A 13,000-nucleotide genomic window follows, 5' to 3' on the forward strand; every position below is an offset into this window, starting at 1 on the left:
AAAAAATATAGGGTGGACAGGGATTGATAGACAATTTAATTCTTAATACAGTCGCGGAATTACATTTTTTAATTTATCATTACTTTTCAATACAGTTTGCGCCAAGCGAAGCTACGACAAAAAACATGGCGTCCTAAGCCACTAACATTTTTCGACAGAAACACGATTTATCATAATAAAAATGTCCTACTTTGAGCTGTTCTTCCATCAGTATCTTGGGCAAAGGATCCTTTCTTGGGTCTAATCGTCTTTTGGTGGAAAGCTGTCCTCTTGCCATGTGGAAATGCCAACTGCGTTCGGGATGAACTGGAAGCGTGCCCAGCAATTCACAGCGTTTCAGAAATAAATGTCCCAAAATCGCACTAAACGGATATAAATTGCTATAAAACGCTTTAAATTAACTACCTTATGATGTTTTTAACTCCCATAACGAGTAGAAACATGACCCGAGTAATATTACTCCCTCCACTAATGCTTGGAACAGGTGCGGGTCGGTGTCCTCCACGCGCATGACGCAGCTCCAAAAGAGTGACTAGACTCAGGGTTTTTTAATTTGTAGTGCCTGTGAACGCGCAATCGACCCCATTCAAATCGTCATCACGTAAAGGCATCCAGGGGAAGACGTAAGCAGTGTCCGTATACTCATAGCAATAACAGTGCCCTTTTAACTGACTCCAGATCAGGGGCCAAAATTTCTGAAATCTGACTCCATGTCAGGGAAATTGCTGTAGAATGGGCTCTGTTCCACTTAGAGACAAAATTTCAACTCCTATAGAAACTATAGACTGTTTTCTATCCAATACTAATAATAATATGCATATTGTACGATCAAGGATTTTGTGGGAAGCCGTTTCAAAAATTACACGATTAGCATAAATAGTCACAACAGCGCCCCCATCCTCAACAGGTTAACGGTATCGCAGTTTATAATGGCATGGATTTTGAGAGCGGAAGTGCAGCCTATCCAGCCATGATGCACAGTGCTCATGGAAGGAGAGATGTGCCCTTTGTGCCAGTGAATCTCGTGAATCTCTTGGTTTCCCCCATTTTGTTTAATTTGAGTAAAAACAAAGCATAGGCTAATCAAGGCTGGTTTAGCAGCATTGCATAGGTGCGTCTATTTTATCCTTGCCATAAACCAAAAGTAGACTAAGAGGTTTTAAATGGTCTACTGAGGGTGCTTTTTAAATGGTCTACTGAGAGGTTTTTGCCCTCATGCTTTTTCATTATTTACAACTCACATACCTGTATTTCACTTGTTCACGTAGGCTATCCATCCACATTTTCAAAGAGCGCCCCTCGTCCGATTACCATTCCAAACTATTCAGTCCTCCTATGATGCCATTTTTTTGAGAATCTGCCTTGCACATCAGCAACGATGCAATTGACAGGAGCCTAGTATTTTGTAAAGAATTTTATGCATGAAGGCCTTTAGGCCTACGTGTGCACACAGTGCCATGGAACAAGGGAAGTGATTTATGATATCATGCTTCTTGAACCCCTTCCTATTTAGAAAATATTGTTGTTTAATAAAAAAACAGATGGATTGTTTTTTGTTTAATTTAATTAAAAAACAAATTTATCAGAAAGATTCACCATCCATGGGTTTATGGTGAGAACGTACATGGCTTGAATGCAATGTCTGGTATTTCTGGAGAAGTGCAAATATGATCTGTAAGATGGTTCCGTGATGTTTATAAAACATTACATTTGCGATGAGTGGACATTCCCATTTTCTCTTTATATTGGATCTTTATCCAGCTAATGTGTAACGTTTGGACGTGCGTAAAACCCTCCATAGGCTAAATTGCCTTGTCTGTATTATATGCCCACGGGGAGCAATTATGGTGCCTGTAACTGTATTTAGACATACCTATTTCAAAGAAGTTGTTGTTTCATTTTTATCAGAATTTTATTTGAATTATACATGTCTTTTTAGGCCTTATCGATAGCCTAGTGAATTTAATCTTGCTTATTGACTATGTTTGCCTCGTCCTATGTTCAGACTGCAATGTACAGTCGGCCTAGCCCCTATATCAGTATGAACGCTATAGCCTATGTTTAACAATGGATTTCCATATTGAAGCAATTACAACAATGTGGACTGCAAATAGTCTGGATAGCAATTTGACTAGATGTTCAGGAGTCTTGTGGCTTGGAGGTAGAAGCTGTTTAGAAGCCTCTTGGACCTAGACTTGGCGCTCCGGTACCGCTTGCCGTGCAATAGCAGAGAGAACAGTCTATGACTAGGGTGGCTAGAGTCTTTGACACCGCCTGGTATAGAGGTCCTGGATGGCAGGAAGCTAGGCCCCAATTATGTACTGGGCCGGTCTAACTACCCTCTGAAGTGCCTTGCGGTTGGAGAAAGAGCAGTTGCCATACCTGGTTGTGATGCAACCAGTCAGGATGCTCTCAATGGTGCAGCTGTAGAATATTTTGAGGATCTGAGGACCCATGCCAAATCTTTTCAGTCTCCTGAGTGGGAATAGGTGTTGTCGTGCCCTCTTCACGACTGACTTGGTGTGCTTGTACCATGTTAGTTTGTTGTTGATGTGGACACCAAGAAACTTGAAGCTCTCAACCTGCTCCACTGCAGCCCCGTTGATGAGAATGGGGAAGTGCTCAGTCCTCTTTTTCCTGTAGTCCACAATCATCTACTTTGTCTTGATCAAGTTGAGGGAGAGGTTGTTATCCTGGCACCACACGGCCAGGTCTCTGACCTCCTCCCTATAGGCTGTCTCGTCGTTGTCGGTGATCAGGCCTGCCACTGTTGTGTCATCGGCAAATTTAATGATGGGTTGGAGTCGTGCCTGGCAGTGCAGTCATGAGGTAACAGGGAGTACAGGAGGGGACTGAGCATGCACCCCTGGGGGACTCCTGTGTTAAGGATCAGCGTGGTGGATGTGTTGTTACCTACCCTTACCACCTGGGGGAGGCCCGTCAGGAAGTTCAGAATCCAGTTGCAGAGGGAGGTGTTTAGTCCCAGGGTCCTTAGCTTATTGATGAGCTTTGAGGACACTATGGTGTTGAACGCTGAGCTGTAGTCAATGAATGGCATTCTCACATAGGTGTTTCTTCATCCAGGTGGGAAAGGGCAGTGTGGAGTGCAATGGTGATAGCATAATCTGTGGATCTGTTGGGGGGGGGGGGGGGGGGGGGGGGGTAGGCAAATTGGAGTGGGTCTAGGTTTTCTGGGATGATGGTGTTAATGTGAGTCATGACCAGCCTTTCAAGGCACTTTATGGCTACAGATGTGAGTGCTACGGGTCGGTAGTCATTTAGGCAGGTTACCTTAGTGTTTTTGGGCACAAGGACTATGGTGGTCTGCTTAAAACATGTTGGTATTACAGACTCGGAAAGGGAGAGGTTGAAAATGTCAGTGAAGACACTTGCCAGTTGGTCAGTGCATGCTCGCAGTACACGTCCTGGTAATCCGTCTGGCCCTGCGGCCTTGTGAATGTTGACCTGTTTAGAGGTCTTACTCGGCTGTGGAGAGCGTGATCACACAGTCTTCTGGAACAGCTGGTGCTCTCATGTACTGTATGTTTCAGTGTTATTTGCCTCGATGCGAGCATCAAAGTAGTTTAGCTCGTCTGGTAGGCTTGTGTCTGCAGGAAGCTCTCAGCTGTGCTTCCCTTTGTAATCTGTAATGGTTTGCAAGCCCTGCCACATCCGACGAGCGTCAGAGCCAGTGTTGTACGATTCGATCTCAGTCCTGTATTGAAGCTTTGCCCTTTGGAGGGGATTGCTGGATTTCTTATAAGCTTTCGGGTTAGAATCCCGCTCCTTGAAAGCGGTAGCTCTAGCCTTTAGCTCAGTGCGGATGCTGCCTATAATCCATGGCTTCTGGTTGGGGTATGTACGTGCGGTCACTGTGGGGATGACATCATTGATGCACTTATTGATTAAGCCAATGACTGATGTGGTGTACTTCTCAATGCCATTGGAGGAATCGCGGAACATATTCCAGTCTGTGATAGCAAAAAACCGTCCTGTAGCTTAGCATCTGCTTCATCTGACCACTTTTTTATTGATCTAGTCACTGGTGCTTCCTATTTTTGCTTGTAAGCAGGAATCAGGAGGATATAATTATGGTCAGATTTGCCAAATGTAGGGCGAGGGAGAGCTTTGTATGCATCTCTGTGTGTGGAGTATAGGTGGTCCAGAGTTATTTTCCCTCTGGTTGCACATTTAACATGCTGATAGAAATTTGGTAAAACAGATTTAGGCTTCCCAGCATTTAAGTCCCCGGCTACTAGAAGCGACGACTCTGGGTGAACGTTTTCTTGTTTGCTTATGGCGGAATACAGCTCATTCAGTGCTGTCTAAGTGCCAGCCTCTGACTGTGGTGGTATGTAAACAGCTACAAAGAATACAGATGAAAACCCTCTCGGGAGGTAGTGTGGTCTACAGCTTATCATGAGAAACTCTACCTCAGGCGAGCAATAGCTCGAGACTTCCTTAGATATCGTGCACCAGCTGTTGTTTACAAAAATACATAGACCGCCGCCCCTTGTCTTACCAGACGCCGCTGTTCTATCCTGCCGGTACATTGTTTAGCCAGCCAGCTAGCTGTATGTTGATGTTGTCGTTGTTCAGCCATGACTCCTTGAAGCATAAGATGTTACAGTTTTTAATGTCCCGTTGGTAGTTTAATCTTCCACATAACTCATCGATTTTATTGTCCAAAGATTGCAAGTTGGCTAGCAGAATGGAGGGAAGTGTGGGTTTATTCGGCTGCATGCGAATTCTCAGAAGGCAGCCGGACCTTCGTCCCCTCTTTCCCCGCCTCTTTACTCAGATCACAGGGATCAGGGCCTGTTCCCGAGGAAGCAGTGTATCCTTTGCGTCGGGCTCGTCAGAGTCGTGAAAGGAAAAAGAGGATTCTGCTAGTCCGAGGTGAGTAATCGCAGTCCTGATGTCTAGAAGTTATGTTCGGTCATCGAAGATGGTAGTGGCAACATTATGTACAAAATAAGTAACAAAAACAACGCAAATAAGCAAAGAAAAAACACAATCGGCTGGGGGCACGTAAAACGTCTGCCATCTTCTCCGGCGCCATCTTACAAAGTCAAAACTTTGGACACACCTACTCATTCCAAGGTTTTTCTTTATTTTTGCCTTTTGCTACATTGTAGAATAATAGTTAGGACATCAAACCAATGAAATAACATATATGGAATCATGTAGTAACCAAAAAAAGTTGAAAAAAATCTAAATAGATTTATGATGAGTATTTCTGTTGAAACGATGTGGCTATGCATTATCACTGGATGTTTTTGGAACTAGTGAATGTAACGCGCCAATGTAAACTCATATTTTTTTAATATAAATATGAACTTTATCAAACAAAACATGCATGTATTGTGTAACATGAAGTCCTATGAGTGTCATCTGATGAAGATCATCAAAGGTTAGTGATTATTGTTAGCTATATATTTCTGCTTTTTGTGACTGCTATCTTTCGCTGTAAAAATGGCTGTGCTTATTGTGGTTTGGTGTGACCTAACATAATCGTTTGTAGTGCTTTCGCTGAAAAGCATATTTGAAATCGGACACTTTGGTGGGATTAACAACAAGGTTACCTTTAAAATGGTATAAGAAACATGTATGTCTGAGTAATTTTAATTATGAGATTTCTGTTGTTTTGAATTTGGCGCCCTGCACTTTCACTGGCTGTTGTCATATCATTCCGTTACCGGGATTGCAGCCATAAGAAGTTTAAGAAGGAAATAATTTCCAAAAATACATTTTTAACAAGGCGCACCTGATAATTGAAATGCATTCCAGGTAACTACCTCATGAAGCTGTTTGAGAGAATACCAAGACTGTGCAAAGGTGTCATCAAGGCAAAGGGTGGCTACTTTGAAGAATCTCAAATATATAATATACCTTGATTTGTTTAATACATTTTTGGTTATTACAGAATTCTGTTACTTGTACATAAAGTGCTTTCATTTTAAAACGGTAAATCAGATTTGTTTAAATATACCCTCAAATACAATGTGACATTCTGTACTGTTGCCTCATATGAAACATTTAATCTCCAAAATGCTGGAGTATATAGCCAAATTAAAACTTTTAGCTTCACTGTCTAAATAAATACGCAGGGAAGTGATACTGTGATAGAAGTGATCTATGAGGGAGACTCAAATAACAACATATTTTTCAGAGAAATCTTTCATAGATATCTGTTTGTATATGGTGTTAGTAAGTATGAGCAGATCATTCTGAGCCAACCATCTCTTAGTCTGACTGTTAGCTTCCAGAATCAAGTTTATAATAAAATGCTCCTTCCAAGATAACATCTAGCCTGGAATTATGGAGTTTTACAATTATTAAAGATACAGTTGACCGACAGTTAACCCTGATGAGCAATTCTGCTGATGTGTGTGTTCGGGCGCGCATGTGAGCGTGTGTAATTTAGAAAGCAATAATACCCAGTTGTTATTTGTTTATTGTCAGCTCATGGGAGTATTACCCTGGTACATTACACCAGAACAGTCCTGGTGTAACTGTGAGGTTTATTTAAGAGGGATTCTTCTCACTAACAGCCTGCTGACCATGTAATATACACTACTGTAAATACAGCCTCTGGTGATGCCTCTGAAGGTTTTTTGTTCCTTTAAAGTTTGTCAGGGTCAGAGGTTGAAAAAGACCCTGATTGACTACTTTAAAAAGATATCCTTCCCTCCTCGAATAACTCTGACATGATTAGATGGGTGAAAGCGTGGAGACCCTGCTGTCTGTGTTGTTATGTTATATGTTTGTTGTATCCTGTACTATAGGTCTAGCAGGTCAGGTCTGAGAGAGACCTCTTGTTTACAGACCTCTTGTGTACTCTTATACAGTATAACAGGAGATGCCTTGTACTGTAGGTCTATTAGTGCAGGATTGATTTTATACTGTTGTAATATTGTTAATTGCTGTGTAGGAATGTCGGTTCCGAGTCAGAGCTGGGAGAGACACCTGGTGTTGTGTCGGCCGCTAAACAGGAGTGAAGCAGTGTCCAGACGGCGCTACAAAAACAACCCTGCAGTCACTGCTCTAGCCATGTCCAGGTACTGCATGCACACACGCACGCACACACACACGCACGCATGTCCGGCACATGTACAGATAGGGCTCTACCTGTGCAAAGCACATTCCCCTTTCAGTCTACCCTTTTCGGTGGTGGCATAATTTCCAGAAAAATTATACTTAAAAAAAAAAAAGTTTTTGTTCTGAACCCACTGCCCGCAAGTCGTCTATTCTCATGGTTCAGAACGCATCTTGATTGTTGAGCATTGACCAATCATCAGCATTGGAGAGCAAAGGCGGGCGAGCATATCCAGTTTAGTGACCAAATAACTGCCTGGCAAAAACAGGTGAGGCCTATGTTTATATCATCCATATAAAATACAATATACTCATCTTTGCCAAATTGATAATTTTCCTATTTCAGATAAGCCTAGTTTGGGTGGTTGCTGGCTATATGTCTAATTATAAGCAGCTGTAACATTGCACTGCCTTCAATATTATGGGATGAAGATGTAACATATTTTGGTGAATTTATTACTATATTTGTGAGGAAGAACAGGGCTACCCGGCTGGCAACGAACACTCGTCAGGCAGGCTGCCCTCCAAACTGATGGCGCGGTGCAGAAAGAACATGCTTTCCATCCGATCCTGCTACCTCCATTACAAGTAGTCCAAATTCTTGCTCTGGACCAGAGAAGTGACATGATATATCCCCAAATGATATTGACTGCTAACATTAACGATTTTCAGCTCCAAATACAGGTGTAAAACACAGTTTATTTTTGTAGCCTATCTTGCGTTTTGAAAATTCATCACCCTTTCTGGATGTAATGACAGGTTATATTTGTGCAGCGATTGTGCGAGTAAGTTTGGTGTGCATACAGTGCCTTGCAAAAGTATTCCTCCCCTTGGCGTTTTTCCTATTTTGTTGCATTACAACCTGTAATAAAAAAATTAAAAAAATGGATTTCATGACAAAATAGTCCAAATTGGTGAAGTGAAATGAAAATAATAACTTGTTTAAAAGAATTCAAAAAAATGTAAAACGGAAAAGTGGTGCATTCATATGTATTCACCCCCTTTGCTATGAAGCCCCTAAATAAGATCTGGTGCAACCAATTACCTTTGGAAGTCACATAATGAGTTAAATAAAGTCCACCTGTGTGCAATCTGAGTGTCATATGATCTCAGTATATATACCTGTTCTGAAAGGCCCCAGAGTCTGCAACACCATTAAGCAAGGGGCACCATTAAGGGGAAACATTTAAATGTCTTGGAATGACCTAGTCAAAGCCCAGACCTCAATCCAATTGAGAATTGCTGTACACCAGCAGAACCTGTCCAACTTGAAGGAGATGGAGCAGTTTTCCCTTTAAGAATGGGCAAAATTCCCAGTGACTAGATGTGCCAAGTTTATAGAGACATACCCCAAGAGACTTGCAGCTGTAATTGGTGCAAAAGGTGGCTCTACAAAGTATTGACTTTGGGGGGTGAATAGTTATGCACGCTCAAGTCCTGTTTTTTTTGTCTTATTTCTTGTTTGTTTCACACAAAAAAATATTTTGCATCTTCAAAGTGGTATGCATGTTGTGTAAATCCAATGATACAACCCCCCCCAAAAATCTATTCTAATTCCAGGTTGTAAGGCAATAAAATTGGAAAAATGCCAAGGGGGGTGAATACTTTCGCAAGCCACTGTATGTTCATGTGCGTGCGTTTTGTACCACTCCTTTTTGGGGGTCACAGGTCAAAAGGTTTGAAAACCACTGGGATAAAGGATAGTGGCAACAAATGGAGTTGGATTGAAAATAGTAATGGTAGCCTACAGCATTATAAGAAATCTTATTTTTTGATTGGAATTGTGTTGGTCATTGTAAATAAATGCAGCATTTATTCCAGCTCAAAATAGTTTTGGAAAATACTTAACTCCTCAGATTGTGCTGCTGTCCCCTATTCTTGTATTAATTGCTCAACGACTCTGTGAACCCAGTTGCGGGATTGTTTTTGGGGGGGTGCCCCTTTTTTAGTTTGAGCATATGCCCTCCAAAAGGTCTGTGCATGGCCTTGATGCACGCACAGCTATGATAAACCATTCAATGTATGCCTCTGTGTTTACAGGACCCATGCTACTCTGCTGGTTGGAGATGGCTGGGGTAGAGTCTTCACCTGGACCTGTGAGTGATGGGGATGGAGCAGTTGAGTGTGTCTGTTTGTGTGTGCGTGCGTGCACGCGTGGGTGTGGTGTGTGTGCATGTGCGTGCATGGGTGGGTGGGTGCGTGCGTGCGTGGTGTGCGTGGGTTCCATACAACCAACAATACACCAAAACCCAGCCTGCACTTCAGGAACCTCTTATTGCACTGCACATGTGCACTCTTTCACCAGCCCCTGCCTCACCTCCAGACCGACCACCACACTCCAATCGTAGAGAGATGTTCTCTCTCTCAGTCTCCAGGCACAGTGGAAAAATGGAGAGAGGGAGGATCAGGATTTTCTTTTTGAGTGTTTACAAACTATTTACACTGGACCTTATTACAAGATTAACACATGACATGGAAGGAACAGATCAATGAATCATGTGGTTTCAACCTATATACAGATCGTAAATTTCAATGTACTTTATAGTATTAACATTTAGGTCTTTTGTTGATGAAGCCCGATTATTTAATTGGGAATGTATCTGTTTACAATGCATTCGGAAAGTATACCGACCCCTTCACTTATTCTAAAATTGATTAAATAACAAAGTCTCATGAACCTGCACACAATACCCCATAAGGACAAAGCGAAAACAGGTTTTTAGAAATGTTTTCAAATGTATTATTTATGTATTTACATAAGCATTCAGACCCTTTGCTATGACACTCAAAATTGAGCTCAGGTTCGTCCTGTTACCATTGATCATCCTTGAGATGTTTCTACAACTTGATTGGGTCCACCTGTGGTAAATTCATGCATGTCAGAGCAAAAATCAAGCCATGAGGTCAAAGGAATTGTCCATAGAGCTCCGAGACAGGATTGTCTCGAGGCACAGATCTGGGGAAGTGTACCAAAAAATGCCTGCAGCTTTAAAGGTCCCCAAGAACACTGTGGCCTCCATCATTCTTAAATGGAAGAAGTTTGGAACCACCAAGATTCTTCCTAGAGCTGGCTTCCCGTCCAGAGAGCAATTGGGGGTCAGGGAGGTGACCAAGAACCCGATGGTCACTCTGACAGAGCTCCAGAGTTCCTCTGTGGGAGATGGGAGAACCTTCCAGAAGGACAACCATCTCTGCAGCACTCCACCGATCAGGCCTTTATGGTGGAGTGGCCAGATGGAAGCCAGTCCTCAGTAAAATGCACATGACAGCCCGCTTGGAGTTTGCCAAAAGGCACCTAAAAGACTCTGACCATGAGAAACATGGTCTGGTCTGATAAGACCAAGATGGAAATATTTGGCCTGAATGCCAAATGTCATGTCTGGAGGAAACCTGGCACCATCCCTACAGTGATGCATGGTGGTGACAGCATCATGCTGTGGGGATGTTTTTCAGTGGTATGGACTGGGAAACTGGTCAGAAGAGACTGTTCAGGATCGAGGGAAAGATGAACGGAGCACAGTACAGAGAGATCCTTGATGAAAACCTGCTCCAGAGCACTCAGGATCTCATACTGGGGAGAAGGTTCACCTTCCAACAGAACAACAACCCTAAGCAGACAGCAAAGACAATGCAGGAGTGGCTTCGGGACTAATCTTTGATTGTCCTTGAGTGGCCCAGCTAGAGCCCGGACTTGAACCCGATTGAACGTCTCTGGAGAGACCAGAGGAAATAGCTGCACAACAAAGCTCCCCATCCAACCTGACAGAGCTTGAGAGGATCTGCAGAGAAGAATGGGGAGAAACTCCCCAAATACAGGTGTGCCAAGCTTGTAGCATCATACCCAAGAAGACTCAAGGCTGTAATCGCTGCTAAAGTGCTTTGACAAAGTACTGAGTAAAGGGTCTGAATACCTATGTAAATCCATTTTTTATGTTTAATACATTTGCAAAAAAATCGAAAAAACTGTTTGCTTTGTCATTATGGGGTATTGTGTGTAGATTGAGGAGGGGGGGGGGGGGGAAACGATGTAATCCATTTTAGAATAAGGCTGTAATGTAACAAAACGTGGAAAAAGTGAAGGGGTCTGAATACTTTCCGAATAACTCTGTTTGCTGTTATTGTGGTGTCCTGGATCCTTTATTTGGAGTTGCTTTGGACACACAAACACACACACACTGAGCGTCAAAACAGGAAGTTCAATGTCGATACGACATTGTTTATTTCAGCCAATTACATAGAAAGTGGAACCAATAAACAAAACAGAATTACATTTAGAAAAAACTGTGGTCGTACGATCTCAGACTGTTGTTTACATGTGCAAGTATGCAGAGAACCAAAAAGCTGAGCTTGGATTTTTTTCCCACTAAACATGCACTGACAACATTTCCTGTTGAGTGGCCTGTTTATAAGCAGTATGGTATGCTTCAGACCCAGATTTCTAACCCAGCATTCTCTAGACAGAGAGGGGGAGAGATGCATGTTAAGAGGGAAAATCCCAAACACAGCTCTCTCTCCGTCTTTTCCCCTCTCCCCATCTCTCCCTCCATCACTATGCTCCATGGCCGCCCATAGAGGAGGGCTCCCAGCAAACTGGGAACATTCCCAGAACATTACCTAACATTCCCATTAAGTTCTAGTTAGGATTTTATCTAACATGATGATGATACAGTAACATCCCAAAAACATTCAATAGAATGTTTTTCATAACAAAATGTATTTTTCTTCAGAAAATGTTTTAAATGAAAAATCCTTGATATTCTCCTAATGTTCACTAAAATGTTGTGCACAACATTTGTAACCACAGAACATTCCCCAAACGTTCTCATTAGGTTTCCAGGTACTGTAATGTAATAACACAATGTACCAGTAACATTTTTACAACATACTGCTGCAACAAAATGTGAACGCAATAGAAATGGTTCTGAGAAAACATTACTGGAACATTCTGCTAATGTTGATGGAGATTAAAAACACCCATAACAAGAAGCAGGGAATATCCCCACAATGCTCTCATGAAGTTATAGTGTGACGTCATGACATGATTGTTCCAATAATGTTCCCTCAACATTCTTCAGAAATCATGTCTGGATTCCATTAAATTAGTTCTGACATTACTGCAACATCCCGCTAACATTAATGGAGATGACATACGAGTTACCTACTGTATAACATTGCGGCAATGTTCTGCTAATATTGATGTGTAATGTAACATTATTAAATGAAGTTTCCAAACTTTTAAACATGGCATTTCAGTCTTCTTACATCATTATATGTTATTAGAGTATTGTCCAAACATAGCTATATCTTTTTTAAAGACAGATTTGAACCTTCGATATGCAGGCTACTTAGTCGGCTTTGCCACCAGGATCCTAATGTTTCTAGTGGATTTCCCTTTGTACTGAAATCCTTAAATCATAATCCAAACTATGGCTATATGTCTTAGTACATATGCACATCTATGTAAACCTCACCACAAACTGCCAGGCAATAATTTGACATGATTTCTGAAATCAAGTTTGTAGGAGAAATATAATCGAAAACATCCAACTTTACAGTATATAAAGAAGATTAGTAGAGTAGGAAATAATAGACAATACTTATTTTTCAACATTTAGTCATCTTCACTTTTGCAAAGACAAAGACCACAACCTGGAAGTCAGAGTAAAGATGTAAACAGCTTTATATTTGTGTTAGTCCCAGTAGCTCAGTGGATTGATTCCAGGGATAAAATATGGTAAAACTATGTTTGTACAATAACATTTCAGATAAATTGTCATGTGATTCCAAATAATTGCCATTCGTGTGTGTGCATAGATTGTTGTACAACTAACTTCCTCAACAGTAAGATAACATATGAACATGAACACATGGACTGGGGACAACTAGATTTGTATCATTCTGG

General features: G+C 41.7%; 1 protein-coding gene across 1 annotated transcript in view; it reads left to right on the plus strand.

Annotated features, from left to right (window-relative positions):
* wdfy4 (WDFY family member 4) overlaps positions 1-12,338 on the plus strand; it is a 181,772-nt gene extending 169,434 nt beyond the window's left edge. Inside the window, exons 64-65 of the mRNA XM_055920327.1 lie at positions 6,935-7,061; positions 9,139-12,338. Coding sequence (XP_055776302.1) covers positions 6,935-7,061; positions 9,139-9,202 — 191 coding nt within the window. The 3' untranslated portion in view covers positions 9,203-12,338. The remainder of the gene's footprint in view (positions 1-6,934; positions 7,062-9,138) is intronic.
* The last annotated feature ends 662 nt before the right edge of the window (positions 12,339-13,000 follow it).

This window comes from Salvelinus fontinalis, chromosome 1 (assembly GCF_029448725.1).
Source record: "Salvelinus fontinalis isolate EN_2023a chromosome 1, ASM2944872v1, whole genome shotgun sequence".
Classification (NCBI taxonomy): Eukaryota; Metazoa; Chordata; class Actinopteri; order Salmoniformes; family Salmonidae; genus Salvelinus; species Salvelinus fontinalis.